Raw genomic sequence first — 27736 nt, 5'->3', positions numbered from 1 at the left:
CTGCCAAGAACAATCCTTTATTGTTACAGGAGTGCTGTTGAGAGATTTCCACAAGATTGGGGAAAGAGGCACTGCGATGGAGGGGCCGCCTTTTCCTGGAGGAAAGCGGGAAACACACCATCTCGTCCAGCCTTCATTCTCAACGGTGGCCAAATGCCCCTCAGAACCTAGGAATATGGGTAGACTGCCTCTGGAGCTGGAGGTTCCGTAAGAATACAAGAAAACCCTGGCTACTGGGTCAAGTCAAGGGACTACGTAGTCCAGCATCCTGTTCTCACAGGGGCCACCCAGAGGAAAACTCACAAGCAGGATCCAAGCACAAGAGCCCTCTCCCCTCCTGCGGTTTCCAGGAATTCAGAAGCATCGCTAACTGGAGAGGCAGAGCATGGCACCAGCAGCCATTGATAGGCTTACGCTCCCATGAATTTGTCCAGTCCTCTTTTAAAGCCACCCGAGCTGTTGGCCATCGCTGCCTCCTGTGGCAGGGAGTTCCGCAGTTTAACTATGCATTTGTGTGAAGAAGTAGTCCCTTTTCTCCACCCTGAATCTTCCAGCGTTCAGCTTCATTGGAGAAGGTGCTCATCTGCACCACTGCGGCTTTGCGTAGGTTAATTATCACCGTGGGTTGGCTGGCAAAGCACGCCCCCGTCGGGTTAATCTTGAACTCGGGGCAGAGGGTCCTGAGCCCAGGTGTCCTGTTCCCAAGCTGGTCTTGAGGAAGTGAACCCTGCTCATGGGTGGGTGGCGATTCATTCGCCCCATGGACTACTTCAAGAGGGGGCAGGGGGCAGTACTGAAAGGCTTCGCCCCAAACTTAGGGGCTGCCAAGTGGACCCATGTTCCAGCCAGTCAGGCCTGACCTCCACAGTCCTGGAATCGTAGAGTTGGAAGGGACCCAGTGGGTAATCTAGCCCAACCCTGCAATGCAGGGATCTCCTGCCCAACGTGGGGCTCGAACTCACAATCCTGAGGTTTAAAGTCTCATGCTGTACAGACTGAGTGGCTGTCTTTGCGGAACGTCCAGCCCCAGCAATGAGTCTCTTCACTTCAGGCTGATGGCCAGGGCTCTGTCTCTCCACTGGTTGACCCCCACCTACCCTGGAGAGGGATCCTCCCCACTCCCATCTTTGGGGGTTCTAGTCCTCAACAACTTTCTGTTATTTTCCGTCTGCTGGCATTGAAGCATGCAGGTTTTTTTGGGGGGGGGGGGCACTCCTTTTAACCAGGGAAGGTATGTAGGAAATGGGGGCGACTTCTAAAAAAAAACCCCAATCCATTTTTTTGCCTTCTCTCAAAGGCTGTGAGTGGGCTGTACGGGGGGGATCTCTGTCGAGGGGGGTGCCCCCACCCCATGCACACCTTCCCCAGAGGGGGAAGCGGCTCCTTAGACGGCGGTTGCAATAGCTCGGTCGTTAGAGCGTGAGGCTTTTAATCCCAGGGTCGTGGGTTCGAGTTCTGACTGGGGCAAGAGATTCATGCGTCGCAGCCTGGGGTTGGGCTGGATGATCCTCGTGGTGATCAGTTCCGCGGTTCTTCTGCCGGCTAGGGCTATCCGCAGAGGCTCCGGCGACGAGAGGGTTAAGGCTGCTCCCCCCACCCACGCCCCGAGAGAGAGGGAAGGAGGGCGGGCGGCTGGCTCCGGGGAAAGGAGCCACCGGGCAGCCGCTGCTCAGTCGGGGCTGAGCCGGGCGAGCGCAGCTGAGCCGGGGCTGCCGGGGTGCGCTTCTTCTTTCCCCTGCTCGTCTCTGCGCCCCAGGGCCAAGCGCACCTGCCGAGAGGGGGACCCCGATGGGAACCCGGCACGATGCCCCGACGGCGGCGGCATGAGCAGGCGGCAGCGGCGGTCAGAAGCCCCCTTGGGAGCCCCGGAGAGAGCACCCGCCTCCTCTCCATCGACCGGCCGGGACGGAGGTGAGCAGCGGCGATTGCGCGTTTGGGAAAGGAGAGCCGCGGGGACGTGGGTGCGGGGACCCCATTCTCTTGGGTTAGGGCTCCTCTTCCTACTCTCTTTCCTGCGCCACGGCGCGAGAGAGGTCCCCTGAACACGTGCAGAGTGTTTTCCCTTCTTCTTCTGGGCAGCCGCGCGGCCTGGGCTTTGCGCACGGTGATGGTTAAGTTCTCCTCTTAGAAATTTAATTATACGATTGCAATTAATTACACGTATTGGTCACTTTTTAATATAAGGAAATATCTCAGGGGGTTGGACCGGACGACCCTCGGGGTCCCTTCCAACTTGACAATTCCATAGCTGTCAAGTTCTCCCTTTTTAAAAGGGAAATTCCCTCATGCTGAATAGGCTTCCTCGCGAGAAAATGGAAAACTTGACAGCTATGCAATTCAGAGAGGCTTGCAACAGTAAATAAAAACATACATTAAAATGGGTTAAATTAAATTAATTAAATTTACCAGTTGGTTTTTTGTTTTGTTTTTACGAAAACAACTCAGTGCAGCTTACGATAAAACACACATGTACATTAGAGTGGGCTATCCCCATTTATCCTCAGAACAACCCTGCGAGGTAGATGAGGCTGTGGACAGAAACTTCCCCCCCCAACCCCCCCAGTGAGCATCATAGCTGAGTACATACAGTATTTGCACTAGGGTCTTTGCCCTCAGGGTAACAAAAAATAATGGGCTCCCTTGCCCAAATCTGTCACACCACGCCTGACATCTACCAGGCTCAGGAAAGCAGACTGGCTTTTAAAAACCCCTTTGCCTTGGCAATCTTTACTCCTTTCGAGTCTGTGCCAGGTTGAGCCAGACAAACCGATAGTCCAGTCCATGCTTAATTTATAAAAAGAGAGGTTCTGGGGTTCTAAGCCCTGCTTACAAATTAAGCCCTTCGCTCTGGGTGATCTATTCCACACACTTAACTATTTAATAAATTTTACAAACCGCTTGATAATCAGAAAATCTCCCAGTTGTGCACATAAAAAAAGTGAAATAATCACGCAGATAAAAATCAGCCGAATTCACAAACAAGTATGCATGACTAAATTGCACGTCCCGACAGATCGGCTTGCTGAAATGTATATATTTAGCAGGCGTCTAAAAGTATATAACAAAAGCACCTGGCGAATGTTCCTAGTGAAAATGCATAACGTGCAGGGCTGGTTGCTCAGTGAGGAATGTACTTTGCACGTCCCCAGGGGCCTTCGCAAGCTCCAGATCTGACTCCTGGGGCTGAAAAAAGATTCTGGAATTAAGGCCGGGGCTCAAATGAAGCCCCATGTTGGTCCAACTGGGAAAGTATCATAGAACCGTAGAGTTGTAGAAAGGGACCCTGGGGTCATCTAGTCCAACCCCCTGCAAAGCAGGAGCCTCGGCCAATCGTAGATACCCAAAAGGAACAGTTGAGTTGCAACCTTTAAGTAGGACCAACGGAAGTGGAGACCAAGCTTTCAAATGCCCCAGAACTCCTCTTCAGGTTGGGTGTTAAGAAGAAGGGGCAGATAGGCAGGAGAATTGCAGAGCCCAAGGGGACCCCTAAGGCTCATCTAGCCCAGCCCCCTTCAGTGTGGGAATTACAGAGGTGATTCTATTCTTGCCCTGATTAGGGGCCTCAAAGATTGCACCGGGCCTCGCTGCCACCATAAATGTCAGCCTCTCTTCTGATCGCTGGTGACTGAGAAGTAATTTTAGACATGGCCTAATAATGTCTCTAGGATGGCAGAGGGAACTGTTGCCTGTCTCTCCCAGTTCCCTGGACCTTTTGCTCCCTTAGCCACCGAGGTCAGTTATGGACCCCCAAAAGGAGACTTCTAAAACCTTGAAAGCCACTGTGCAGTCAAGACTACGCTACGTTCTGGTTTCGGGGCCTTCCGGACTGGCATTTCTGGGTGGTATTCTGCAACATGTATAGCTCCATTTCTACAGCACGGGACTCTTAATCTCAGGGCCCTGGGCGAAATATTCCTCTATTGCAGGGGGCTGGGCTAGATGACCCTTGTGCTCCTGCCCAACTCTGAGGCTATGCCATTGACACAATAATGGTGTGTTAGTGGAGGATTTATATGAGACCATCTACATGTCATTACGTTTTATTAGTTATTCTGAGACCTTTCCCGCATGGGTCTGGACACCAAGCCTTACGAGGAATGGTTGAGAATATGCTTGTTGTTGTTGTTGTTGTTTAGTCGTTTAGTTGTGTCCGACTCTTCGTGACCCCATGGACCATAGCACGCCAGGCACTCCTGTCTTCCACTGCCTCCTGCAGTTTGGTTAAACTCATGTTCATAGCTTTGAGAACACTGTCCAACCATCTTGTCCTCTGTTGTCCCCTTCTCCTTGTGCCCCAAATCTTTCCCAACATCAGGGTCTTTTCCAGGGAGACTTCTCTTCTCATGAGGTGGCCAAAGTCTTGGAGCCTTAGCTTCAGGCTCTGTCCTTCCAAGGAGCACTCAGGGCTGATTTCCTTCAGAATGGATAGGTTTGTTCTTCTTGCAGTCCATGGGACTCTCAAGAGTAATATGCTAGCCGCCTTTAAAAATTCGAAGGGCTGTCCCATGGATGATGGAGCAAGCTTGTTTTTCTGCTGCTCCAGAGGGGGGGGGGGGCAGGGATTCAAACTGCAAGAAGGGAGATTCCAACCAAATACCAGGAACGCTATTCCAACCAAAGATTAAGAAGAGCTCTCTGAGGGCTAAGAGCTGTTTAACAGTGGAACAGGCAACCTAGGAAGGTGGAAGACTCTCCTCCTTGTAGGGTCTTAAGCCTTCAGAGATTCTTTAGCATTGCAGGGGGTTGGACTAGAATATGACCCTGGGGGGTCGCTTCCATCTCTACAATTCTATGATTGCCATCTGGAGAAGCAATCTTGTACTACAGCGCAACAAATGCAGGACACAACTCCACACCCCAGGAAGAGTAAAATTATCATCATCACCACCATCACCTGTCGCATTAAAGGAAGACAGGATTTCCGCTGGGCGTTCTGGAAACAGAGTGGGATGACTACCCCAAAGGCTTTGCAGGCACAAAAGCTATTGAAAGCAGAATCGCGTATAACCGCCCTGACAGCGTCACAAGTGCAATTCATCGCGAATGCACAATAATAATAAAAAGGATGTCTGGAGGGGCCCTTAGTAATCAGCAGCGTCTTAACTGGATCTGGGCAGCCTTTGGGGCTCCTGGACAAGGGCCCCCCTCCCCACTGACATCAATGCATTTCAGTAGGGATTATGCGGGAGGACTTGGTGGTGGATTGTGCCCTGTGTGGGACCCTGAGCTGTGCCCCCTTTGACAGAGCTGGACCCTGATCTGGAGGATTTTTTCCTCCCTCCCTGAAAACCTTCCCCACCCTCCTCTTGGCAAAGTACGTTAAGGAGCAGGGCTGTGGGTGTTTGGGGACAAAGAGTTCATGCATATCACAAACTATTTCCCGAGATGATGGCTTTTAACAGTGCCAGCGCCTTCTTCGTGGTGGAAGGGGTGGGGGCTCAAAGGGGTGGGGGCGTATTCCATGGTAGGGCTTCCAAACACCCTCATGCAGCCTTCGCCAGGTTGGGGAGGGCTGTTAAGGGAGGATACAGCAGGCGATGTGGGAAGGAACCATTTCCTCCTCTGCCCTGCAGAGCGGCTGCTGGTCAGAGTAGGCAAAACCGGGCTGGACGGATGGTCAAATCACATGATCTCTGGTGCATGGCCGCTTCCTTCGTTCCTCAGCCAGTGAACACAGAAAGCTTCACCTGCGTCCAGTATTGCCTGCACTGATTGGCAGCAGCATTCTACCTAATGGGAGATGTTCAAAACATTTGCAGGGCACCAGGTTCATAGGATTGTAGAGTTGGAAGGGACACCCCAGGGTCATCTAGTCCAACCCCCCACAGTGCAGGAATCTCAGCTAAAGCATCCATGGCAGATGGCCATCCAACCTCTGCTTTAAAATTTCCAATGAAGGAGAATCGACCACCTCCTTTGCTGTCAGAAAGTTCTCCCTAATGTTTAGTCCAACTCTGCCCTGAAGTCAATGCAGCCTTGAAGGGGGAGCCTCCTCACAGCAATTTCTCTCTTTTTTTAGGGGGGGGGAGTATTTCTAGCACACAAAGAAAAAAGATTCCGCCTCTCTCCCCAGCTACGCAGGGGCCCTCCCGGTTCCTATTTATGTTTTCATTTTTGCCACCCGTCGGCACAGCTAACAAAATTGTGGCGATAAAAAACGAGTTTAAAGTGGTAATTGCATCAGCGCAAATGCAATTTCTGAAGCGTACAGAACACATGGAGGCGGCAGCCGGGGCATAAATGAGCAACCTGGTTAAAACTGCCTCTCCCCCCCCCCTAAATGCTTCTGCTTGCTTTGGGGAAATGTGGCGGTGGGGTGTCTTAATCTGCCTGGCTTAATGGCTCTGGGGGAGCGATAGGGATGAAGGGAGAACATGACTTAAAAGACAGGCCTGGATACGTTCCTCATGACCAGTCTAACTTCAAAGAGGAAAAGGAAAAGGTCTCCCCTTAGGGCAGCCTGGCCTGGGCCTGCAGTATTTATCTGAATCATAGAATTGTAGAGCTGGAAGGGACCCCCAAGGGTCATCCAGTCCAACCCCCTGCAATGCAGGAGTCTCAACTGAAGCATCCCTGACCGATGGTCATTCAACCTGTTTAAAAACCTCCAAGGAAGGAGAGTCCACCACCTTCAGAGGGAGTCCAAACAGCTCTTCCTGGCAAAAGGTTATTCCTAATGTTTAGTCAGAATCTCCTTTCTTGCAACTTGAAGCCATTGGTTCAAGTCCTACCCTCCAGAGCAGGAGAAAACAAGCTGGCTTCCTCTTCCATGTGACACGACAGCCCTTTAGATATTTGAAGATGGCTGTCCTGTCACCTCGCAGTCTTCCCTTCTCCAGGCTACACATACCCAACTCCTTCAACCATTCCTCATAAGGCTCCTCTGCACACCTTCCAGCTTGCAGTATCCATCTTAAACTGTGGCACCCAAACTGGACACAGGAACTCCAGGGGTGGCCTGATCAAAGAGCAGAATAGAGTGGGACTATTACTGGGCAGATGGGACCCAGGTGGCGCTGTGCGTTAAACCACAGAGTCTAGGGCTTGCTGATCAGAAGGTCGGCGGTTCGAATCCCTGCGACGGGGTGAGCTCTCGTTGCTCGGTCCCAGCTCCTGCCAACCTAGCAGTTCGAAAGCACGTCAAAGTGCAAGTAGATAAATAGGGACCACTACAGCGGGAAGGTAAATGGCGTTTCCATGTGCTGCTCTGGTTTGCCAGAAGTGGCTTTGTCATGCTGGCCACATGACCTGGAAGCTATATGCCGGCTCCCTTGGCCAATAATGCGAGATGAGCGCGCAACCCCAGAGTCGGTCACGACTGGACCTAATGGTCAGGGGTCCCTTTACCTTTACCTTATTACTGGGCAGGTGGGAAGGTAGCTCATCCAGGAGAAGGAAAACTCTGATCCTAAACCTTTGCTGCCTTGAGAAAGGCTTCAGGAGTAAACCCCGAGGAAAAATCTGTATCCACTGCTTTGCGGGAAATCTTTAGGAAAAGAAAAGGCTTGGGAGAAAAGCCTACACAAATCCCTAAGACGGTTGGATGGCACCTTGTACGCCTCCTTCCAGCAACTCTTGCAGCCAAGCAGGTGCCAAACGTCTTGCTCTGCTTTCCGTTGGACCACATCCGTGAGGCTGAGAGGGGGGTCTTGTCATCTGGGCAGCCCACGACCTCCAGACACACTGCCCAAGCTTGCGCCCCGGGGAAGTCACTTCGGTGATGCTAATGCAGCAAAAACAATGCAGGAGGCAGCAGTTATGAGTTATCAGTCTCTGCAGCTACAGCAATTCTCGAGCAGTTTGACTTCACCTGCCAAGGCACACTCCATTGTCTCTGGAGACTGAGAGATGCCCGCAAAATTACTAATCCTCCATTCATTCATTCATTTACAGTGGTTCCTCGAGTTACAAACGCCTCAGGTTACTAACACTTCAGGTTACAAACTCCAGTGACCTGGAAGTTACCTCGAGATGAGAACTTTGCCCCAGGATAAGAACAGAAATCATGTGCCAACTGTCGTAAGAGTCAGCCCACGGCGGCGCAGTGGCAGCAAGAGGCCCCATTAGTGAAAGCACGCCTCTAGTTAAGAACAGCTTCAGGTTAAGAACAGACCTCCAGAATGAATTACACTCATACTTTGGGTTAAGTACGCTTCAGGTTGAGTACTCTGCGGACCCGTCTGGAACGGATTAATCCACTTTCCATTACTTTCAATGGGAAAGTTCACTTCAGGTTAAGTACGCTTCAGGTTAAGTACAGACTTCCGGAACCAATTGTGTACTTAAACCGTGGTACCACTGTATTATGTTAGGGAGGAAAGCTTTCTATCAATTTTCTCCACAACATGCACAATGTAACACACTTCTGTGTGGCTAGATAAAAAGTTTTAAAAAGCAACCCCAAATGTTGTAACCTTTCCTCTTAGGGGAATTGCTCCACCCCCTTGATCATTCCGATTGTGTTTCTTCTGCAAACAAGTAGAGATGCCTGCAGCTGATAAAACACACTCTTGATCAAGGTCACACACTGGATCCTTCAAGGAGGGGGTGACCTTCCCCAGAAGGAATTGCCCGGACGATGGGCTGCCCCGCTGTTAACACCTCCGTCTTGTCTGGGTTGGACTTCCTGTTCCTCAGCCTCCATGGGTGCTTTAGGCATCTGCGCAGGGGTTCCTTCATGCCTTAACCTCTCAGGGGCCCCAGGGCTGATGCCTCTGCCAGGCCACGTACGGTAGTTGAGGATTCCCAGTGGTGACTCAGCTTCTCAGAAAGAACAAGTTTCTAGGCCTCATGAACAGTGGTCGGTTTCTAGAAGGGGACATGCCACGACACCCATCCGGGCACCAACAACTGAAGGAGGACACTCACAAACTGGAACATGCAACGCCATCTAGTTGTGATTCCTGCATTGCAGGGGGTTGGACTGGATGCCCCTTGGGGGTCCCTTCCAAACCTTGCAGGTCTATGATCCTAGACAGTGAGTGGCCGGGAGACACAGCGTCCTAGGAGGGGGGAAACAGCCAGACAAGATGGATCCCTGTTTAGCCAGCCGGAGAAGCTGAGACAGATAGGAGAGGTATTCTGGCAGCCAAGTCCTTCTTCATGCCATGCACAGTTAACCTATGGAACTCCCTGCCACAGGAGGCAGTGATGGCCACCAACGTGGATGGTTTTAAGAGAGGATAAGACAGATTCATGGAGGAGGAGATGGCTGTCAAGGGCTACTACTAGCCAGGATGGCTCTGCTCTGCCTCTACTGTTGGAGGCAGCAAGGCTTCTGAGAGGAGAGGTTGTGCTTCTGGGTTTCGCACAGGCATTTGGCTGGCCTGGCTACTGTTAAGAACAGGATGCTGAGCCACTGGCCTGATCCAGCAGGCTCTTCTGATCTCCCAGTATCCCAAGGGCAGCCACATACAGGTGATGGAGAACATTTGGAGCCAATTGATCCAAATTAAAAAGGGGGGGGGTTAAAACTAAACATTGGGAAGGACGTTCTAGCAGTTCGGGCTGTTCCACAGCGGCACAGGCCGGAAGGTTTTTCAGCCCAGGTTGCTTGGCCACCTGCCAGGGATGCTGGAGCAGGGGGTTGGACTGGAGGACCTTTGAGGGTCCCTCCTCCAACTCTGATGATTCTATAAGCCTGGCTGGAAAGCCACCGCCTCTTACTTGGGACCCTGGCATGAAAGATGATTCAGGTCTTTCCCTCTCTCATTATTTCACATGTTTTGAGTCTGACTCCTGGTACTGTAAATACCAGCAAACCCCAAAATTATAATTACTTATTGAAACATATTCTGCTGCTCAGATTAAGTCAAGGCATGTGTTGCATGCAGGCTTGGTGTTTGGGGAGGGGAGGCAAGGATTGTGGCACACATCTCCAGCACGAGACCTTAGAAGGGGCAAGTACAAGTAAACTTGTGGCCACTGAGCAGCTGCAACCAGATTCCCAAACAGTGGCTGGCCTTGGGTGGAGTTATGGTCGGGCCGGACACAGGAATATGCCCCCCCGCCGCCGCCGCCGCCACCACCACCACCCCAGTTAAAGGGATCTCAGATAGCTGGTGAGGGTTTCTTGGTCCCTGGAGAGTTTGCTGCCAGGAGAGAGAGGCAAACCTTCTGATGTGACACAAGGCAGCTTTTGTATTTCTTCTGAGCGAAAGGAAGCCTGAGATGGCATCTCCATCTGTCGAGGCTGAAATATCTGCACAAATTGGCAGCTGTTGCAGTAGCAGGAGATGAGGACAAGCGCGGCCGGTTGATCTGAATCTCTCTGGGTTTGTGGTCTAGAGAAGGGAACAAGTTTTGAGATTGTGATGCTGGTGGGGGTTTAGTGGAGAAGGAAGCGAATCAGCCTGCCAGACTTCGCCAACCTGGGGCCCAAAACAACTGCAGAGAACCAGGTTGGAGGAGGATGCCATCCTGGGCAGTGCCTCTGGCCATGTTAAGAGTGTGGGGCTTCCTACTAGCTCCCTAGTGAGGTGATGCAGCTACCAAAAAAGGCTGATGCAATTCCAGACTGCACCAACAAAAGTCTAGAGTCCAGCAGGAATAGCCCTGCTCTATTCTGCCTGGGTCAGGCCCCTCCTGGAGTCTTGTGTCCAGTTCTGACCATGCCAGTTTAAGGAGGAGATTGACAAACTGGAAGGTGCGCAGAGAAGGGCAACCAAGATGATCAAGAGTTGGGAGACCAAGCCTTTTGAGGAACGGTCGAAGGGGCTGGGGATGTTTAGCCTGGAGAGGAGAAGACCGAACCCATGGCTTCAAGTTACAAGAAAGAAGATTCCAACTAAACATCAGGAATAACTTTCTGTGGGTAAGAGCTGTTGGACAGTGGAGGTTGTGGACTCTCCTTGCTTGGAGGTTTTTAAGCAGAGGTTTGATGGTCATCTGTCATGGATGATTTTGCTGAGATTCCTGCATTGCTGGGGGTTGGACTAGATGACCCCAGGATCTCAAATTGACAATTCTGATTCTGGACTCTTCTTGCTGCAACAGACTAGCACGGCTACTGCTCTTGAACTTTTCTTCTTGTCTCCTTTTGTCCCACGAATCCGAGCTGGGTTTGCTTTTTGCCACAGTGACATAGTGGCGGCATCTTGGTGCTCTGCACATGCTCGGCAGCACTCTGCCCTTTGCATTTCATTCCTTTGCATTTCGAGGCAGGCAGCACCGAGAAACAGCCAGGCCCCAGCTACAGCCTGGCCGTGCCAGATTCCCGCTTGCTCTCCGCGGGACAAAAAGAGGCCCCGGCAACCTGGACACTCCTCACGCCCAGGCTTGCACCAAACCCTAGACGTGGTTATTTACTCAGACCTCGAGATTAGCTGGGCAGGTGCTTGGCAGACGCGCCCAAACCAAACATGCCCAGGTGATGAAAATCCCTGACTCAAGGGGCTGGGAGGGAGGCTGGGGAGTGCAGCTCAGAGCAGATCCGAGGCGGAAGCACCCTGCCTGCCTCGGGAAGGCGGCTGGGGTTGATCAATACCACTTAAACCCATTTGCCTATTTCCAAAACCTGGCTGCCTCTTCCCTTTTGAGGCACTGGAGGTGTCAATCAAAGGACTGCTGTCCACTGTCACAAGCCTGCCTTTGTCTCTAAACTTCCTGGTTCCTAACTGGTTGTTGCAAGGCTGATTTAAGAGAAGTCATGTCCTTTTGAAAGTGAGCCAGCGGGGTCCCCTGCCTCCAGCAGCGTCTTTTAAGAGTTGTTTGCTAGGCAGAAACCCAGCAGAGCCCGGTTCATTCTGTACCTTTTGAACTTCTGCCTGTTGAGCAGAAGTTCTATAGGAACAGGGACCCTGCGAGAATTTCAAAAACTTGTCTGCATTTAGCAGATGGGTGAATCGTAGGTTTGGAAGGGACCCGGACCATCATCTAGTCCAACCCCCTGCAAGGCAGGAATTGGCAGCTGTCCCAGATAGGGATTGAACCTGCAACCATGGCATCATCAGCACCAAGCTCTAACCAACTGAGCTATCAAACAACGGTGTGCTTCAATCTGAACAAGCAATGGCTTCATAGAATAATAGAATTTTAGAGTTGGAAGGGACCCCCCAGGGTGCAACCCCCTGTAATGTAGGAATCCCAGCTAAAGAGCATTTTTTGGGGGTGGATCCTCTCAATTCTGGAGTTCAAGTCACTGCACTACCAGAACAGGGACACTTCCCATCGGAAGATGGTGGATTCTCCTTCCTTGGAGGTTTTTAAACAAGATGTTGGGTGGTCATCTGCCAGGGATTATTTAGTTTTGATTCCTGCATTGAAGGGGGTTGGAATAGATGGCCCCTGAGGATCCCTTTCAGTTCTAAGATTCTATGACTTCCTTTTGCTTGCCACGGTGGGAAGGGCAAAAGCCGCTTTGGGCAAGAATTCCCACCAACTCCAGAGCCTGGTGGAAAGTTTTGGGTTCCTGTAAACCTAGTGTGCGCACACGACAGCTGGTTTGTGGCCAAATCAGAGGCAGAGAGTGCGTTTCTGGGATATAAATAGGCCAGTGGCGGGATAATCAAATTGGGGGGTCCGAGCATAGGCTGTTACTGGGAGTCGTGGGGGGAGAGAACCCAGGAAGCAGGCAGGCCATCCTTCTTTGTGACACACAAGTCTTGCAGCCTGTGGCCGCCGCCTCCTGCCTCTCTCGGAGCATGCAATTTCCAGAGGGGCAGCTGTTTTCGTCTGTCGAAGCAAAAAACAGTGGAGAGTCTTGCAGCGCCTTGAAGACTCATCAGGACATCAGGAGTCCTCTTTTAAAGCCACCCAAGTTGGGGGCCGTCCCTGCCTCCTGCGGGAGGGAGTTCCATAGTTCGTGTAATGCAGTGTGTGAAAGATACCTGCCTTGCAAGGGGGTTGGACTAGATGACCCACACGGACCCTTCCAACTCTACGATTCTACAGTTCTAAGAAGGGGATTCTTTTACTGGTCCTGAATCTTCCAACAGTCTGTTTCGTTGGGAGTTCTATTTTACAAAAGTCTATCAGAATTCCCTTCACAGTGCTCACTCTGCATAATCAGGTGTGTGTGTGTGTGTGTATGATAGAATTTTAGAATTAGAAAGGACCCCAAGGGTCATCTATATATCTGTACACAGAACTGCCGCATTTGTCCCACCTTTCACGCCCACACAGATATAGAGGTGGCAACCAAAGAGAACTTTTCATGCAGGCGATGAAAATGATGCCATCTGCCATCATTAATCTGTCTTTAAGGTACCACAGATTCTTTGCAGATCATGCCTGCATGTGGGGGCACAGAGGGCAGGGGGCTGAGCGACCTGCATTTCTAGCCCCGTAGAGGCAGTTTTTAAAGTCTCTATAACCACCAGGTTAGGACCTGGTTGGGAAGGGGCTGCAAGGCCTATCGCATGGGTAGGCAAGCTAAGGGCCGGGGGCCACCGGATCCAGCCCAATCACCTTCTTAATCCGGCCCGTGGACTGTCCGGGAATCAGCATGATTTTACATGAGGAGAAAGTGTCCTTCTCTTTAAAAGGCACCTCTGGGTTATTTGTGGGGCCTGCCTGGTGTTTTTACATGAGTAGAATGTGTGCTTTTATATAAAATGCATCGCTGGGTTATTTGTGGGGCATAGGAATTTGTTCTCCCCCCCAAAAAAAATATATAGTCCAGGCCACCCCCCAAGGTCTGAGGGACAGTGGACAGGCCCCCTGCTGAAAATGTTTGCTGATCCCATGCCTATCGTTTCAGCCCCATCTCCCCCAATCTTTGCACCCTCCAGCTCCCATGAGCCAAGCTACAACTCCTGCAGCCGAGCGGGTGCCAAACGTCTTGCCCTGCCCAGAGGGGGTCTTGTCATCTGGGCAGCCCAGGACCTCCAGACACACTGCCCAGGCTTGCGTCCCCTGGAGGTGCTCCCAACGCAACAATTTGACTTCACCCTCGGAGGCGCACTCCATTGTCTCTCAAGACAGATGGATGCCAACAGATGGATGTGAAAATGTATGCAAAGTTCTGAAGTGTCTGGATCTGATTCTAATTTTTTAAAAAATGCACAGATGACCTGGGATCTTTCTTTCTTTCCCCCCCCTGTCCTGACAAAGGACACCCCTTCATAAATGAGGCCATGGCACAGGTTTGGGGAAGTCAGTGGTTGTGGTTTATTAGCTACTAGGGTCTGTGATTCTCATGGCGTTTTTTTCAAGTCACTGAGTGAGGGATCTTTATGCCAGGGCTGAACATTTTTGGGACTAGGCAGCCAGCAACTTTCCTTCCTTCCAGGGAGGCAGCCGACTCATCTGTTTGGAAGCAGGTGGGCAGCACAGTCCAGACAGGCTTAATTATATTTGGGCCGGTAATGGGGAGAGAAGCCAATGTCCTTGGGGGGAGGGAGGGGCACAGCTAAGCAATGTGTGCAGAGGAGGGCGATCAAGATGACCAAGGTTCTGGAAACCAAGCCTTATTAGGAGCGGTTGAAGGAGCTGAGTATGTTTAGCCTGGAAAAGAGGAGACTAAGAAGAGATCTGAGAGCCATCTTCCAATATCTGAAGGGCTGTCCCATGGGAGATGGAGCAAGCTTGTTTTCTCCTGTTCCAGAGGGTAGGATTCGAACCAACGGCTTCAAGTTGCAAGAAAGGAGATTCCGACTAAACACCAGGAATAACTTTCTGACGGTAAGAGTTGTTCAGCTGTGGAACAGACTCCCTTGAAAGGTGGCGGACTCTCCTTCCACCTGTCAGGGATGCTTTAGCTGTGATTCATGCATTGCAGGGGGTTGGACTGGATGGCCCTTGGGGGTCCCTTCCAACTGTATGATTCTATGATTGCCCTTTGCGCATCATACTTCTACATTTTTCCTCAACGTGTTTTCAAACGAAATATGGTTAACCTAAGGTCTCAGGCGGGTTACAACAATTAGAACACAATGTTAAAAAGCAGTTTAAAGCAACTTACAATCACAGAAATAAGGTGGGCCCTAAGAACATGCACCTCAGGTGCCAAAAGCCGGAATAAAGAGAGTTTATTCCGGGTGGAATAAAGAGAGTTTCGGGTGGAATCATTACGTCATTTTCAAAGCAGCAGCAGTAAGTGGATGATGGTAATTGGGTTTTTGTTGCAAAGCACTTTGGGCTCAGATCACTGTGCAGAGGCAGCGGGTAAGTGAACAGAATCAAACCCAGCACGTAACTTGTGAATTCTGGCGCAAAACTGAACGTTCTGAGGAACTCGAGAAGAGTTCGTTTAAAAAACAAAACCACCCCAAAACCCACCCAGGTGTGTAGCACTCAATTGGGGCTGGGAAGAAGAAAGACAGCACGGCCTGGATGGCCCAACTTTTCCTGGGCATCTTTGGACCACGTTGACGGGTGCATGCACACGAAAGCTCATACCAATGACAAACTTAGTTGGTCTCCAAGGTGCTACTGGAAGGAATTTTTTTTGTTTTGTTTTGTCCTGCCTGGTTGGTCAGTAATGATGTTCTTCTTCCTTTCACTTGGGCTCCCGCGTGTGAGCACATGGGATGAGAGCATGCCCCTCCTGGCACCACCGGGCCAATTATTAACACCGTCCGCACAGGCCGGCTGGCATGAGATGCGCTCCTTGTTTTCTGCTTCATTTCGCTCTCCTGACTCTCCCACATCACGGGCTCAAGTAGCGGAGCATTGCTTTGGGGGTCGAGGAGGAGTCAGGCTCACAGGGAGCTAGGAGGAACCCCTGTTCCTGGATCCGTCCGAAGGGGGCTCAGCAAGCCCAGCGTCCTTCTCTCAAACCCTCTCACCCCTCCCGCGGTTACCAGCGGCTTTGGGAAAGCTGTTAAAGATGCAAAGCGCACCTTTATAAATCCGGGGACCATGCAAAGTGCTTGATTTCCATAGATTCCAATGAACCCACAAAGAAGCAAGCACAGACAGCTCCAGGGGCCTGTGCAGCCTCCCTCCGACTCCTCCCCGAGAAATGCACCTAATACTTCTCAGAAGAGCCTTTCTGGTATCCTGCTCCTTCGTTCTGGGCTTGCAGAGCCTGGCTGCCCCCACCCCCCGCCAGAACCCCCTGCGCATTCCCTTCACCTCATTGCATCAGAAATAGGTTACGGAGTTTTTGTTTATTACAGAGTCAAGCGCTGCTTCGTACAGACCATGTCTGAACTTTGGTGTCCCCTGAGGGCAGTTTTAGGAAGATAGGAAGCTGCCTCATGCAGAATCAGGCCTTTGTTTGTTTGTTTGTTTTCTATACCGCCCTATACCCTAAGGTCTCAGGGCGGTTCACATAAAATATCAAATACAGTATATAAAATCAAAACAAAACCAACAACCCACAAACAAACAAACAAAACCCCAAAGAGCTAGCATTTTGAAAAAGGGTATAGGATGCAGATCAAGTCAGGCAAAGGCCTGGTTGAAAAGGAACATTTTTGCCTGGCACCTAAAGGTGTATAGTGAAGGCACCAGGCGAACTTCCCTGGGGAGAGCATTCCACAGACAGGGAGCCCCTGCAGAGAAGGCCCCGTTCTCGTGTAGCCACCCTCCGGGCCTCTTGCGGAGGAGGCATATGAAGAAAGGCCTCAGAAGGTGATCTCAGGGTCCAGGTAGGTTCATATGGAAATGAGGTATTGTGGTCCTGAGCCATTGGCCCATCTAGCTCAGTACTGTCTACACTGACTGGCAGCAGCGGCTCTCAAGCTGGCTCAGGCAGATTTTTGGATGCTGTCAAAGGCATCAGAGGGAGAGGAAGCTGTACCGCGGGGGCAAAATTCTCCTGCACGGGCATCTCTGGAAATGAGTAGGGCTGCAAGCTTGTGCGGGATAAATTCTGCTGGGTAGCGAGCAGCAGGATGAACGCTGTCAGTGTGTGTGTGTGTTTGGATTTTGTAGGGCAGGCTCTGCCCGGATGAGGCAGCAAAGGTCCCCTGTTTGGTAAGAGAGCTATCAGGAGGAAATGCAAATGCAGACCTCGAAGGTTTCCATGGGGTGTGTGTAGTTGGGAAGGGGGGGGGGTGAAGTTTGAAGGCTGGCGCAAGAGCTCAGCCACCATCTCCTTCCTTGAAATGCTCCCCTCTAGTGAGTCAGCTGAAAGTCCAGTCCATGGGTAGGCAAACTAAGGCCTGGGGGCTGGATCCAGCCCAATTGCCTTCTCAATCCGGCCTACAGATGGTCCGGGAATCAGTGTGTTTTTACATGAGTAGAATGTGTGCTTTTATTTAAAATGCATCTCTGGGTTATTTGTGGGGCATAGGAATTCGTTCTTAGCCAGCGTGGTGTAGTGGTTAAGAGCGGTGGACTCGTAATCTGGTGAACCGGGTTTGCTTCCCCGCTCCTCCACATGCAGCTGTTGGGTGACCTTGGGCTAGTCACACTTCTCTGAATTCTCTCAGCCCCACTCACCCCGCAGAGTGTTTGTTGTGGGGGAGGAAGGGAAAGGAGATTGTTAGCAGCTTTGAGACTCCTTATGAAAGGCAGGAAATCAAGTCCTCCTCTCCCTGCTTGGCAGGGGGTTGGACTGGATGGCCCTTGTGGTCTCTTCCAACTCTATGATTCCTCCCCCCCCCAAGGTCTGAGGGACAGTGGACCAGCCCCCTGATTAAAAAGTTTGCTGACTCCTGGTCCAGTCGTTTGTTCAAGTATTGCTTTTCAGTCCCCGTTCCTAAACAAAACTTTATAAATTTAAAGACCTCCCCAATTTTAAAGGTTGTTCTAAGACTCACAGAGGATAATAGGACCCCCCCCCATCTCCAGCACCTTCGCATAACAGAAAGTTAAATTCTTCAATGAGAGTTTGCCAGATACAGCTTTGGATGTTCCAGCTTTGGACGTTGCTTCAAAGCTGGAAGAAAGCTTGAACCCTGGATTTTTAAATATTTTATGCACCACACTTTAAGGAGGATATTGACGAGCCACCGATAGCCCTTTCCTCCTTCATGGATTTGCCCAGCCCTCTTTGAAAGCCACGCAAGTTGGTGGCCGCCACTGCCTCCTGTGGGAGGGAGTTCCGCAGTTTAACTCTGCACCGTCAAATGCAAAAAAGAGGGGCCTGCTGCCCTCATGCCCTGCTTGTAGGGGCTTCTCAAAGGCACCAGTGGGAATCGGGATGGTGGATCAGGAAGATGGTGGGGCCTGATCCAGCATGGCTCTTAGGATGTTGTGAAACTCACTGACCTTGATCCTTCACCACCTCCGCTGCCTGCCCCCAGTCGGGCGAACGGCTTCACCCTGTGTGTTTTACTCCTACATTTCTTGCTGCAATCACGTCTTGTTATTTGTAGTTGTGATGCGTGCTCTCCATCTCACACCTCCACATGTTTCAGAAAAATGAGGGCAACCGGTGCTTCGAACAGCCGCCGCCAACCTGAGCCCCCCTCCAGCTGTTTTGGACTACAACTCCCATCAGCCCCTGCCAGCACGGCTGGCCTTAAATAATGGCAGAGCCACGGAAACGATGTTCTGTCCTGCTGAACTCCTGTCGCAGGGCGCGCCAGACTTTAATTTCTGCAAATCTCTTCAGTGAAGATATGCTTTTGGGTGCGAGGAAACCAAATCTGCTGTTATTTTTGTGACTGGACAACATTTAGCTTGGCAAGTCTGCGTTTGATGAAGAAGCGCATGGACTGCTTTCGGGAAACAAAGGAATTTTAATTTTAGCTTCTGAAAATGCCAGTTATGCTAAATAATGATGATGATGATGATGATGATGATGATGATATAACTGCAGCTGTTTGGCAATCGTGACTTATATGCAATTCTACACACATTTTACCTACCAAGCAAAACTAAATTATATCAATTTAGCCAAAATATATTTTGAATTCCCGAATCACGTTACAACTTTTTACCACCCTTCATTTTGGGAATATGAAAATTGAACAATTCAGCACGCCCCATAGGTTCCACTCTTTGGGTGAACTTAGGATGCAGACGTCCGCGTGATCGCCTGTTTTGTGTTTTTCCAAAGAGGGACGCGGTGGCTGCTTCAATAGCCTCTTGTTGCAACCTGAGATCTATGTTATGCCCAGCACTGTGTGGCCTCGTTAAATCTCTGTTCCATCATAAAAACTGAAGACAAAAGGGATTTTTTTTTTTTGCAATGCACAGGAGCAACACCTCCTGCTCTTTCCTCTCACAGAGTTTATTTTTCCTTAACACCCAGCCTGAAGAAGTGTTCTGGTGGGCTGAAGAAAGCTCTCCACTGTGGACATTTCAGTTGCTCCCGATATTGCCCTACTGCTGTAATTCTAGGAGTCTAATGTTCACGATCAGCCTCCTACTTTTCCGATCGTTGCTGCTGTGGCCACAATGCAGCCATCATCTTCTCCTCTTCATCATCACGTCAACAGGTGGCAGAGAACCGGAGAGACCCAGCTTGCTACATCACCTCTTGCCAACCTGATGGGAGTTGTAGTCCAAAACAGCCTAGGCTGGCCTAGGCTTGCTTGGAACATCTCTTCCTTTCTCTCCCCAAGCCAATAGCTTATTTCCCCCATGAATTAATTCTCTGCCGGCAGCCTGTTTTGCAAGGTGCCAAGGGGATGACCAAGATGAATGAATGCGTTTCCGAGCTGTTTATGCTTTCCGTTTAGACACAGCCCATGAATGGTGCTAAAACTCTGGTAAACTGCAGCAAGGGAAGGCACAGGCTCCCCTATCGAGAGCGTCCAAGATTTGCACATTTGCTTCAGTTATTTTTAAAATACCTTTTCCACGTTCCACATTTCTTTTCTGGATTTTTCAGGCCCACTCTTCTGCCACGGTGTCCTTGAAGCAGGTTAGTTAATTGGACCGCACTGAAGTGAACTGGCATATCTGAGGCAGCTGCTGCGGGGTTCTTGCAAGTAGGCTTGGTTGAGAGGGAGGCAGCCTGGAAGGCTAAAGGGTTTCCCCCACCCCACCCCCTCATATATTCTGCACTGAACCTGGATTTTTAATTTGAGGAAGGTGGCATGTGGCTGTATCCTGTTTGGGGTTGGCGGGAGCCCTGCCATTCCAGCATCAGCCTGTGTCTCCTTTGTTCCCTGCCCTTTAGAGCTTGGCAGGAGAGTGCCAGAGAATTGTGTTAGGGAGGAAGGGGGTCTCCATGACCTTCAGCTGCAGGCAGAGGGATTAAGACCTCAGAAAGGTCAGCATTAATTTTTCAGGAGCCCTTCTTATTAATTAATTGGAGAATTAACGCTTCTGCAGAGCTAAGCTGGGGGTAAATGCCTCGGGGGGGGGGCTATGTCCCAGTCTGTTCCCCCACCCCAATTTCCCGGAAACCAGCATCCAGCCCTGCAAACGCAGCATCTCAGGGCTTCTGCACTCTGCACGCGTCCCAAGCACTTGCAGGGAAAAGGCAGGGCAAGCCCTTGGAAACAGCCCAGAATTTACTGAATACATTAAAGAAGTACATTTGTCTCTTCCACAAGTTTGGCATAAGTGACATCTAATTGGCTGGATTTTTTACTTCTTGACGTAATAGAGAGGCTTTTATTCTGGGTACTCTTTGGGGTCAGGTGCTGTGCCAAACCTCCTGCTCTCTCGCTTTTTACAACGGCTCTCTCCACTTGTACCTGCCTGTTATCTCATCGCAAATATCCGGATAACCTGCTTTATCATTTCTTCCAGGTAATGTAACATCCAATGCCAGCCTTGGTTTGGATCGGTCTAGGTTTTTTTTAAATATGGTTGTGTATTTTGTTGCTTGGGTCATAGGGATAAAATTCAACAGAAATACTTTCAAAAAGGAAAAAAATGGGAAAGGAAACAGCCCAGAAGCTTCCACTGGTTCAGAATATATCTGTGGGGCTTCAGATCACGCACACAAATGGTTGCCTGTTTCACCAGTTGAGAACTTGGCTGCCTGGTTCAATCCCAAGCAGCGTTGCTCTTTGAAGACCTAAACCACCTTGCAAGCAGAGTTTCTTGAGAATTGCCTCCCATGAACCTGCCCAGTTCTGTTTTCGAGGGCCTCCTTGACATTCCTCTCCTACAGCTGTGTGATTGAAGGGGTGGCCCTTCCAGAGGGGGGGGGGGTCATTTTCCAGGTGTGGTGCTTGATGTCTAAAACCGCAGCCCCAAAGTGGAGCATGCCTGGCCTCATGTTTAGACATAAAAACTGAAAGTAAATACTGTAAAGAAAAAGGGGAAGATACTTCCATTTCTCCATCTCTCCACTTTAAAAACTTGTGCAAAATTCTTACTCCATAGTGACAGCCATCTCTTTTGCTTTCCAACCTTCCCCCCCCCCCAGTCTTCAGACGCAGATATCACAAGCCGATTTTCTTTTTTGCGCAAAAAGCCCATAAGGGGTTTCCAATCGTTGGTAAATGTCAACAGTGATTTTCCTCTAGTTTAGCACGTCAGTTGTGCGGCCCTAGCCAAATCAATTCATTTTAATAGCCGTTCTTCCATAATAGGTAATAAGAAGTCCTTCCATCTTTGTGCATATAACAGTCTCGCCGTTGCGATCACGTATTGCAATAATCTTCCATAATCTTTCCCCCTGGGCGTCTGGTTGGCGACTGTGAGAGCAGGATGCTGGACTAGACTGGAGATATCAGTTTGGTCCAGCGGCTCGTGTTATCTTAATAAGGATTCGAATACCCCTATTTAGTCTTTGCTCTAACATTTTAGATGTCTGTGCATTTTTTGCAGGAGGCAAAAGATGTGCCCCTGATGGGGAGCTTCCGACACCCTCACATCTGCCTTTGTGAGCTTGCTGTGACATACTTGGGGTTTGGAGACCCCCTCTGTTTAGAGCCCAAAGTTTTGGGCTGCAGTTCATCTTTAGGAAGTTTCCTCCTCTCATCTCCCTGAGTCAGACAGCATGGCTCCCCATCGACTTTCGAGATATCTACTGACGAGACAGAGGTGTGGTGCTGCCGGCACAACCTCTCTCTGCAGATGGCCTCTCCTTCCCAGAACCGCTGAGCAGAGGGGCAAGGTTTGGGGCGGGTTTGGCTGCTTGCCTGGGCGAAACGTCGAGCGTGCTGCTTCGATTCCTGGCAGCGGATGGAGCTTTTGGCCACCAATCTGGGTGGGGAAGGCAGATGCGCCCTCAAGAGAGTATAGAATCACAGACCTGTCGAGCTGGAAGGTACCCCAAGGGTCATCTAGTCCAACCCCTGCAACGCTGCAGGAATCACAGCTAAAGAGGTGGCCACCCCAGTTCTGTTGAATAATTTCAAATGCAGGAGAGCCCACCGCCTTCCAAGGCAGCCCGTCCCACAGTCGAGCAACTCTTAATGTCAGAAAGTACTATCTGTGAGTTAGCTGGTTCCAGCAAAAACAAGGAAAAGAGTATTGGGACACCTTAAAAGACTTAGAATCACAGAATTGTAGAGTTGGGAAGGAACCCGAGGATCCTCTAGTCTAGTCCAACCCCCTGAAATGCAGGAATATGCAGCTGCCCCATAAGGGGATCGAACCTGCAACCTTGCCGTTATCAGCATGAGGCTCAGAGTCTAGCCAACTATCCTGGGAGGAGCCTTCTGTGGCTTAGGAATATTTATGCCATAGCAAACGTGTTACAGCCACGAAGACGTCACAAAACTCTCATGTGTTCCTTTATTTATTGCACCCTTTTCTCCAGGAAGCTCATGGTTCCCCCCTCCCCCGCGCGAGCGCTCCTTGTTTAATAACACAACAACCCTGTGAGGGAGACTTGGCTGAGTGGCAGGAACCCAAGGCCACCACCCAGGGATCTCCATGGCCAAGTGGGGATTCAAGGCTCGGTCCCCAGGTCTTAAACCGACATTCTAACCCAGGGGTCAGCAACCTTTTTCAGCCGTGGGCCGGTCCACCATCCCTCAGACCAAGCGGTGGGTCGGAATTATATTTTTTTGGGGGGGGGGAATGAACAAATTCCTATGCTCCACAAATAACCCAGAGATGCATTTTAAATAAAAGGACACATTCTACTCATGTAAAAACACGCTGATTCCCAGACAGTCCACCGGCCTGATTGAGAAGGCGGTTGGGCCGCACCTGGCCCCCGGGCCTTAGGTTGCCTACCCCTGATCTAACCCATAGGTAGGCAAACTAAGGCCTGGGGGCCGGATCCGGCCCAATCGCCTTCTAAATCCAGCCCGCAGACGGTCCAGGAATCAGCATGGTTTTACATGAGTAGAATGTGTGCTTTTATATATATAGAAGATGCATCTCTGGGTTATTTGTGGGGCATAGGAATTTGTTCATTTTTTCCCTTCAAAATATAGTCCGGCCCCCCACAAGGTCTGAGGGACAGTGGACCGGCCCCCTGCTGAAAAGGTTTGCTGACCCCCCTGCTCTAACCGCTGCACCACACTGCCTCTGTGTTAATACCGCCAGGAAAAAACCCACCACAACAGCCCTGTCAAAGCCCGCCCGCCACTAACTAAGGGCCTACCTCTTGCCCTCCCGACGACGACTCTGTTCCACCGCCAACTTTTTCTGCCACGTTTCACTCCATGAATTGTCCTGATAAACCGGACCACGTGCACTCAGGGCTAAAAATACAGAAAAGATGCAAAGTGGTAAATAAAACACTAGGTTCCCCAAAAACGCTGAGGTCTGCAGCCTGTATAAATCATTCCTGTTTGCATAGTCCGTTCTGGTTTTGCCCCCTTTCAGTGGGGTGGGGGTGGGGAGGAAGATCAGAAGCTCCCTTTCAGCAGATGAGGCTACTCTAGCCCAGTCTTGTCTCTGGCAAAGCAGGTGCCCGTCTCTGAGCTCTGATCCATCTCCCCAAGGACCTCCGGAAAGCACAGGAGCCCCATCCCCTTCCCCCGAGAGACTTCTTAATTTCTGCATTCTGGGATCTCACCAGGCAGCACCTCTCTGAACAAATCTTTACAAGCCTGAGGGCTAGAAACTTGCCTTCGTTTATGCATTGCATTTATATCCCAGCCTTTTTCTTCCAAGGAGCCCAAGGTGGGGCCCACAGATCTCCTCCTCCCTGTTTTACCCTCAATGACAAACCCTGCAAAGTTGGTCAGGCTGAGAGCGGCAGTGATGAACACCCCCCCCCCCCACCAGGCCATCACCCAGTGGAAGTCATGGCCAAGTGGGGATTTGAACCCTGGTGTCTCCCAGGCCCTGTCCCAGTACTCTCACCTCACTGGCTCTTTGATAAGAGGATGCAGAGATTCTTGGGCGGCTTAATTTTGCACCCAGTACCAAACCCCAGGCATCCCCCCCCCCTGAGAATGGCTGTGCTCCTCCCAAGCTCTCATTCATTTTAAAATGCACCCTTTTAAAATGGGTTGGGGAGGGGAGGTTATTGGGTTGTTTTTGTTTTATTATGTATTTGGTGTTACTATATTGTGATTTTATGTTATAACCGCCCTGAGACCTGTGGGTATAGGGTAGTGTACAAATAATAATAATAATAATAATAATAATAATAATAATAATAATAATAATAAACAATTCATTTTGTTATCTCATGGGAGAACTTAACTGTGGGCTGTGCCCCTTTGTAACTGGGGAAGGGGAAAGTGATGCTAAAGGAAATTTAATAAGATGCTGTTCCTATGGTCCCATCCAAGGAGCTCACCCACACTTTCCCACGATCCGTATTTTGACTGTACTTTGCATCGATTAATTCTCCCGGGTCCGAGAGCTTCTCTCCTTGCTCTGCCGCTGTGCCCTGTTAAAATGCAATGTCCTCTGAACCAGATCCTATCAGGGGCACAGAAAATCCAGAGAGGGGTTTGCCCCGCTTCCTAAACCGCACTAAATGCACACCTCAGTCCGGATCTTAATATTCATGGACAAACAGAGTTGCGCAAGAGAGTTGAGCAGAGAAGGAAACCACTGCTTCTCCCATCAACCGGGCATCGTTGTACGACGCCGATCGAATGTGCTCACAGGTCTCCGAGGACACATGGCAGCTTATGGCATGATGCCTTTGCTTGCAAAGCGAAATGACTTAAGCGCCAGGTGTAATTAAATAGACATTTGGTCCTTCTGGGGAGGGTGGCTGAATATCGATGGCTGCTTCTTGTATAAATTAGTGAAAACAATAAAAATGTTTGGATTCCAACCAAACCAACCGCACCTGGAATTGCTCCTGATCTGTCCAACTCCAGCAACCGAGAGGGAGAGAGAGAATTGCTAGGTGCATGTAATAAGTACTTATTCGCATGCTGCAAAGCAAAACTATGGAACTCCCTCCTGCAGGATAATAAATAAATAAATAAATAAATAAATAAATAATTTATTATTTATACCCCGCCCATCTGGCTGGGTTTCCGCAGCCACTCTGGGCAGCTCCCAATCGAATATTAAAAACACAATACAGCATTAAACATTAAAAACTTCCCTAAACAGGTCTGCCTTCAGATGTCTTTTAAAAGTAAGATAGTTGCAGGATGGCTTTAAAAGAGGATTGGACAAATTGATGGAGGAAGAGGAGAGGATTATTGATGTGTTATAGATTTTTTTTGGGGGGGGTTACCCCCAAAACCGTAGAAATTAATAAATGGTAGGATTTGGATGATTTGGGATATGAAGGGAGAAGTACAAGCTGCGGAAGAATTCCTGGACTAGCTTATGCAAAAGGACCTGGCCAAGCTAAGGCCATTAAGAAACAACACAGGGCCACTGGCAATGCAATAGAACTGTCTTTTCCCCTTGGAAGGTTGTCAGGGCAGCTGGTTGTGGGGTGTCAGGAAAAGAGAGTCTTTAGCCAGGTGTTATGGGAGGAAGAAGGAGGAGGGGAAGAAAAGACTGGGGTCCATCTTGGGCAGGTTGGCTGAAGTCTGGCTGCACTGCTGTGCAGAACAAGCCCCTCTTGAAAGCACCACGCTGCAAGATCTGCTCTCCCTCCATGCAGACTGAAGGTGTAAACAGGTGAACAAACCCTGTTTCTTAAAGCTACGGCAGTCTCTGCCACTTCTCACTGTGGCACCCAACTCTTGCAACAGGTGGCTACCCTTTTATGATGGTTAGGCTTTGTCCTCCAGGGTCTCAGGCGGCAACGCTTCTGAATGCCCGTTGCTGGAAGCAGCAGAGCAGAGGGTTCTTGGATGCTGCTTGCGGGTTTCTCGTTGAGCCGCCTGTGAGCACAGGACGCTGGGCTAGACGAGCCCCCATTGGCCTGATCCAGCCGCAGAGCTCTCCTTGTGTTCTTCGTAAGGGGAAGAGTAGGGAGCATGGCTCAAGGTGGTGTCTCTGCCCTGCAGTGCCCCTCCCGTAACCTCTATCTGTGTCTTGCCGTCTTCTTTCCCCAGGTCTGCAAGGCCAGGAAGCCCCTCTGAGAAGCGTCCCTCGCATGAGCCCAGCTGATTAGGTGCCACGGCAGAAGGCAGCAACCAGCTCCGTCCCATGGGGGCCTCGCTGCACACCGATTCCAGGAACCTCCTCGCGATGGCCAGCCCGGCCCTGCAGCCGTACCGCTCCTGGCCCCGCAAACCCCTGTCCTGAGCCGGGGACCCAGCGCCGCCCGGGGGTCTCCGCGGCCCCCTTCCCCCGAGGATGTGCAACGCGTCGCTGGTGAGCTGCCACGTGGACTCCAAGATCGACCACCTCTTCCCTCCGGCGCTGTACATCGCCGTCATCACCGTGGGCCTGCCCACCAACTGCCTGGCCCTGTGGGCCGCCTACCTGCAGGTGCGCCAGAAGAACGAGCTGGGCGTCTACCTGATGAACCTCTCCGTGGCCGACCTGCTCTACATCGCCACGCTGCCACTGTGGATCGACTACTTCCTGCACCATGACAACTGGATCCACGGGCAGCAGTCCTGCAAGGTCTTTGGCTTCATCTTCTACACCAACATCTACATCAGCATCGCCTTCCTGTGCTGCATCTCGGTCGACCGCTACCTGGCCGTGGCACACCCGCTGCGCTTCGCCCGCTTCCGCAGGGTCAAGACGGCCGTGGCGGTCAGTGCCACGGTGTGGGCCATCGAGATCGGGGCCAACTCGGCGCCGCTGTTCCACAACGAGCTCTTCCACGACCGCTACAACCACACCTTCTGCTTCGAGAAGTACCCCATGGAGGAGTGGGTGGCGTGGATGAACCTCTACCGGGTCTTCATCGGTTTCCTCTTCCCGTGGACGCTGATGCTCTTCTCCTACCGGGGGATCCTGCGCGCAGTTCGGGGGAACATCTCCACCGAGAGGCAGGAGAAGGCCAAGATCAAGCGCCTCTCGCTCAGCCTCATCGCCATCCTGCTCTTCTGCTTCGCCCCGTACCACCTCCTCCTCCTCTCGCGCAGCGCCGTGCACCTGAGCAAGCCCTGCGACTGCGGCTTTGAGGAGACGGTGTTCGTGGCCTACCACACGGCGCTGGCTTTCACCAGCCTCAACTGCGTGGCCGACCCCATCCTGTACTGCTTCGCCAACGAAGGGGCCCGGGGCGACGTGGCCAAGGCCCTCTCCACCTTGCTGCGCTTCCTGGCCAGCTCCAAGCCCCGAGAGATGGCCAACGCCTCCCTCACCCTGGACACCCCTCTCTCCTCCAAGAAGAGCAGCTTCTGCCGGCAGCCGCTGGCGCTCCCCATGCCCCCCTCGCAGGCTGGGGCGGGGGGCGCGGGGGACGAGGAGCTCCAGATGAAGATACTGACTTTTGAACGCTGAACGCTCAGAGCCGCATCCACGCAGCCTCTGGACGATGTAGAGGCCCCACTGGCAACTCGCCGGGGCAGGTGGCCAACAGATATACTATCGGACCTAACAATAAAATGATAATATTATTATTATTATAACTTAAAACGTGCCAGCACATTTCTGCCCTGCGATTCTATTAACGATACCTAGCACCTGCGTAGTGCTTTGCTGAAGAGTTCAGAGCACCTCCCTTCTTGGTGGCCCTAGCACAACAACCCTGTAAGAAAAG

The 27736-nt window shown here is 51.0% G+C and overlaps 1 protein-coding gene and 1 long non-coding RNA gene across 4 annotated transcripts in view; one reads left to right on the top strand and one right to left on the bottom strand.

Annotated features, from left to right (window-relative positions):
- Window positions 1–27736, bottom strand: part of LOC148685489 (uncharacterized) — a 51168-nt gene that overhangs the window by 17411 nt on the left and 6021 nt on the right. Inside the window, exon 3 of the long non-coding RNA XR_015950727.1 lies at window positions 23303–23402. This is a non-coding gene — a long non-coding RNA (uncharacterized LOC148685489). The remainder of the gene's footprint in view (window positions 1–23302; window positions 23403–27736) is intronic.
- GPR4 (G protein-coupled receptor 4) lies at window positions 1628–27612 on the top strand. 3 transcript variants are annotated; one of them, XM_060275479.2, is made up of 2 exons: window positions 1628–1911; window positions 26130–27612. In XM_060275479.2, exon 2 carries the CDS (start codon window positions 26374–26376, stop codon window positions 27475–27477), a length of 1104 nt encoding a protein of 367 aa, XP_060131462.2. In that variant the 5' UTR covers window positions 1628–1911; window positions 26130–26373; the 3' UTR covers window positions 27478–27612. The 3 variants fall into 3 exon arrangements, with proteins under 3 accessions (XP_060131462.2, XP_034973598.3, XP_088528960.1); XM_035117707.3 differs by lacking the exon at window positions 1628–1911 and adding an exon at window positions 14402–14622; XM_088672834.1 differs by lacking the exon at window positions 1628–1911 and adding an exon at window positions 19382–19705.

This window comes from Zootoca vivipara, chromosome 6 (genome assembly GCF_965207765.1).
Source record: "Zootoca vivipara chromosome 6, rZooViv2.hap1.1, whole genome shotgun sequence".
In the NCBI taxonomy this organism is placed as follows: domain Eukaryota; kingdom Metazoa; phylum Chordata; class Lepidosauria; order Squamata; family Lacertidae; genus Zootoca; species Zootoca vivipara.
This window is presented reverse-complemented; position numbering and strand designations above follow the sequence as displayed.

Bases quoted from the DNA above. Each gene is read 5' to 3' on its own strand.
- GPR4 (XM_060275479.2), top strand. From the start codon at position 26,374: ATGTGCAACGCGTCGCTGGTGAGCTGCCACGTGGACTCCAAGATCGAC.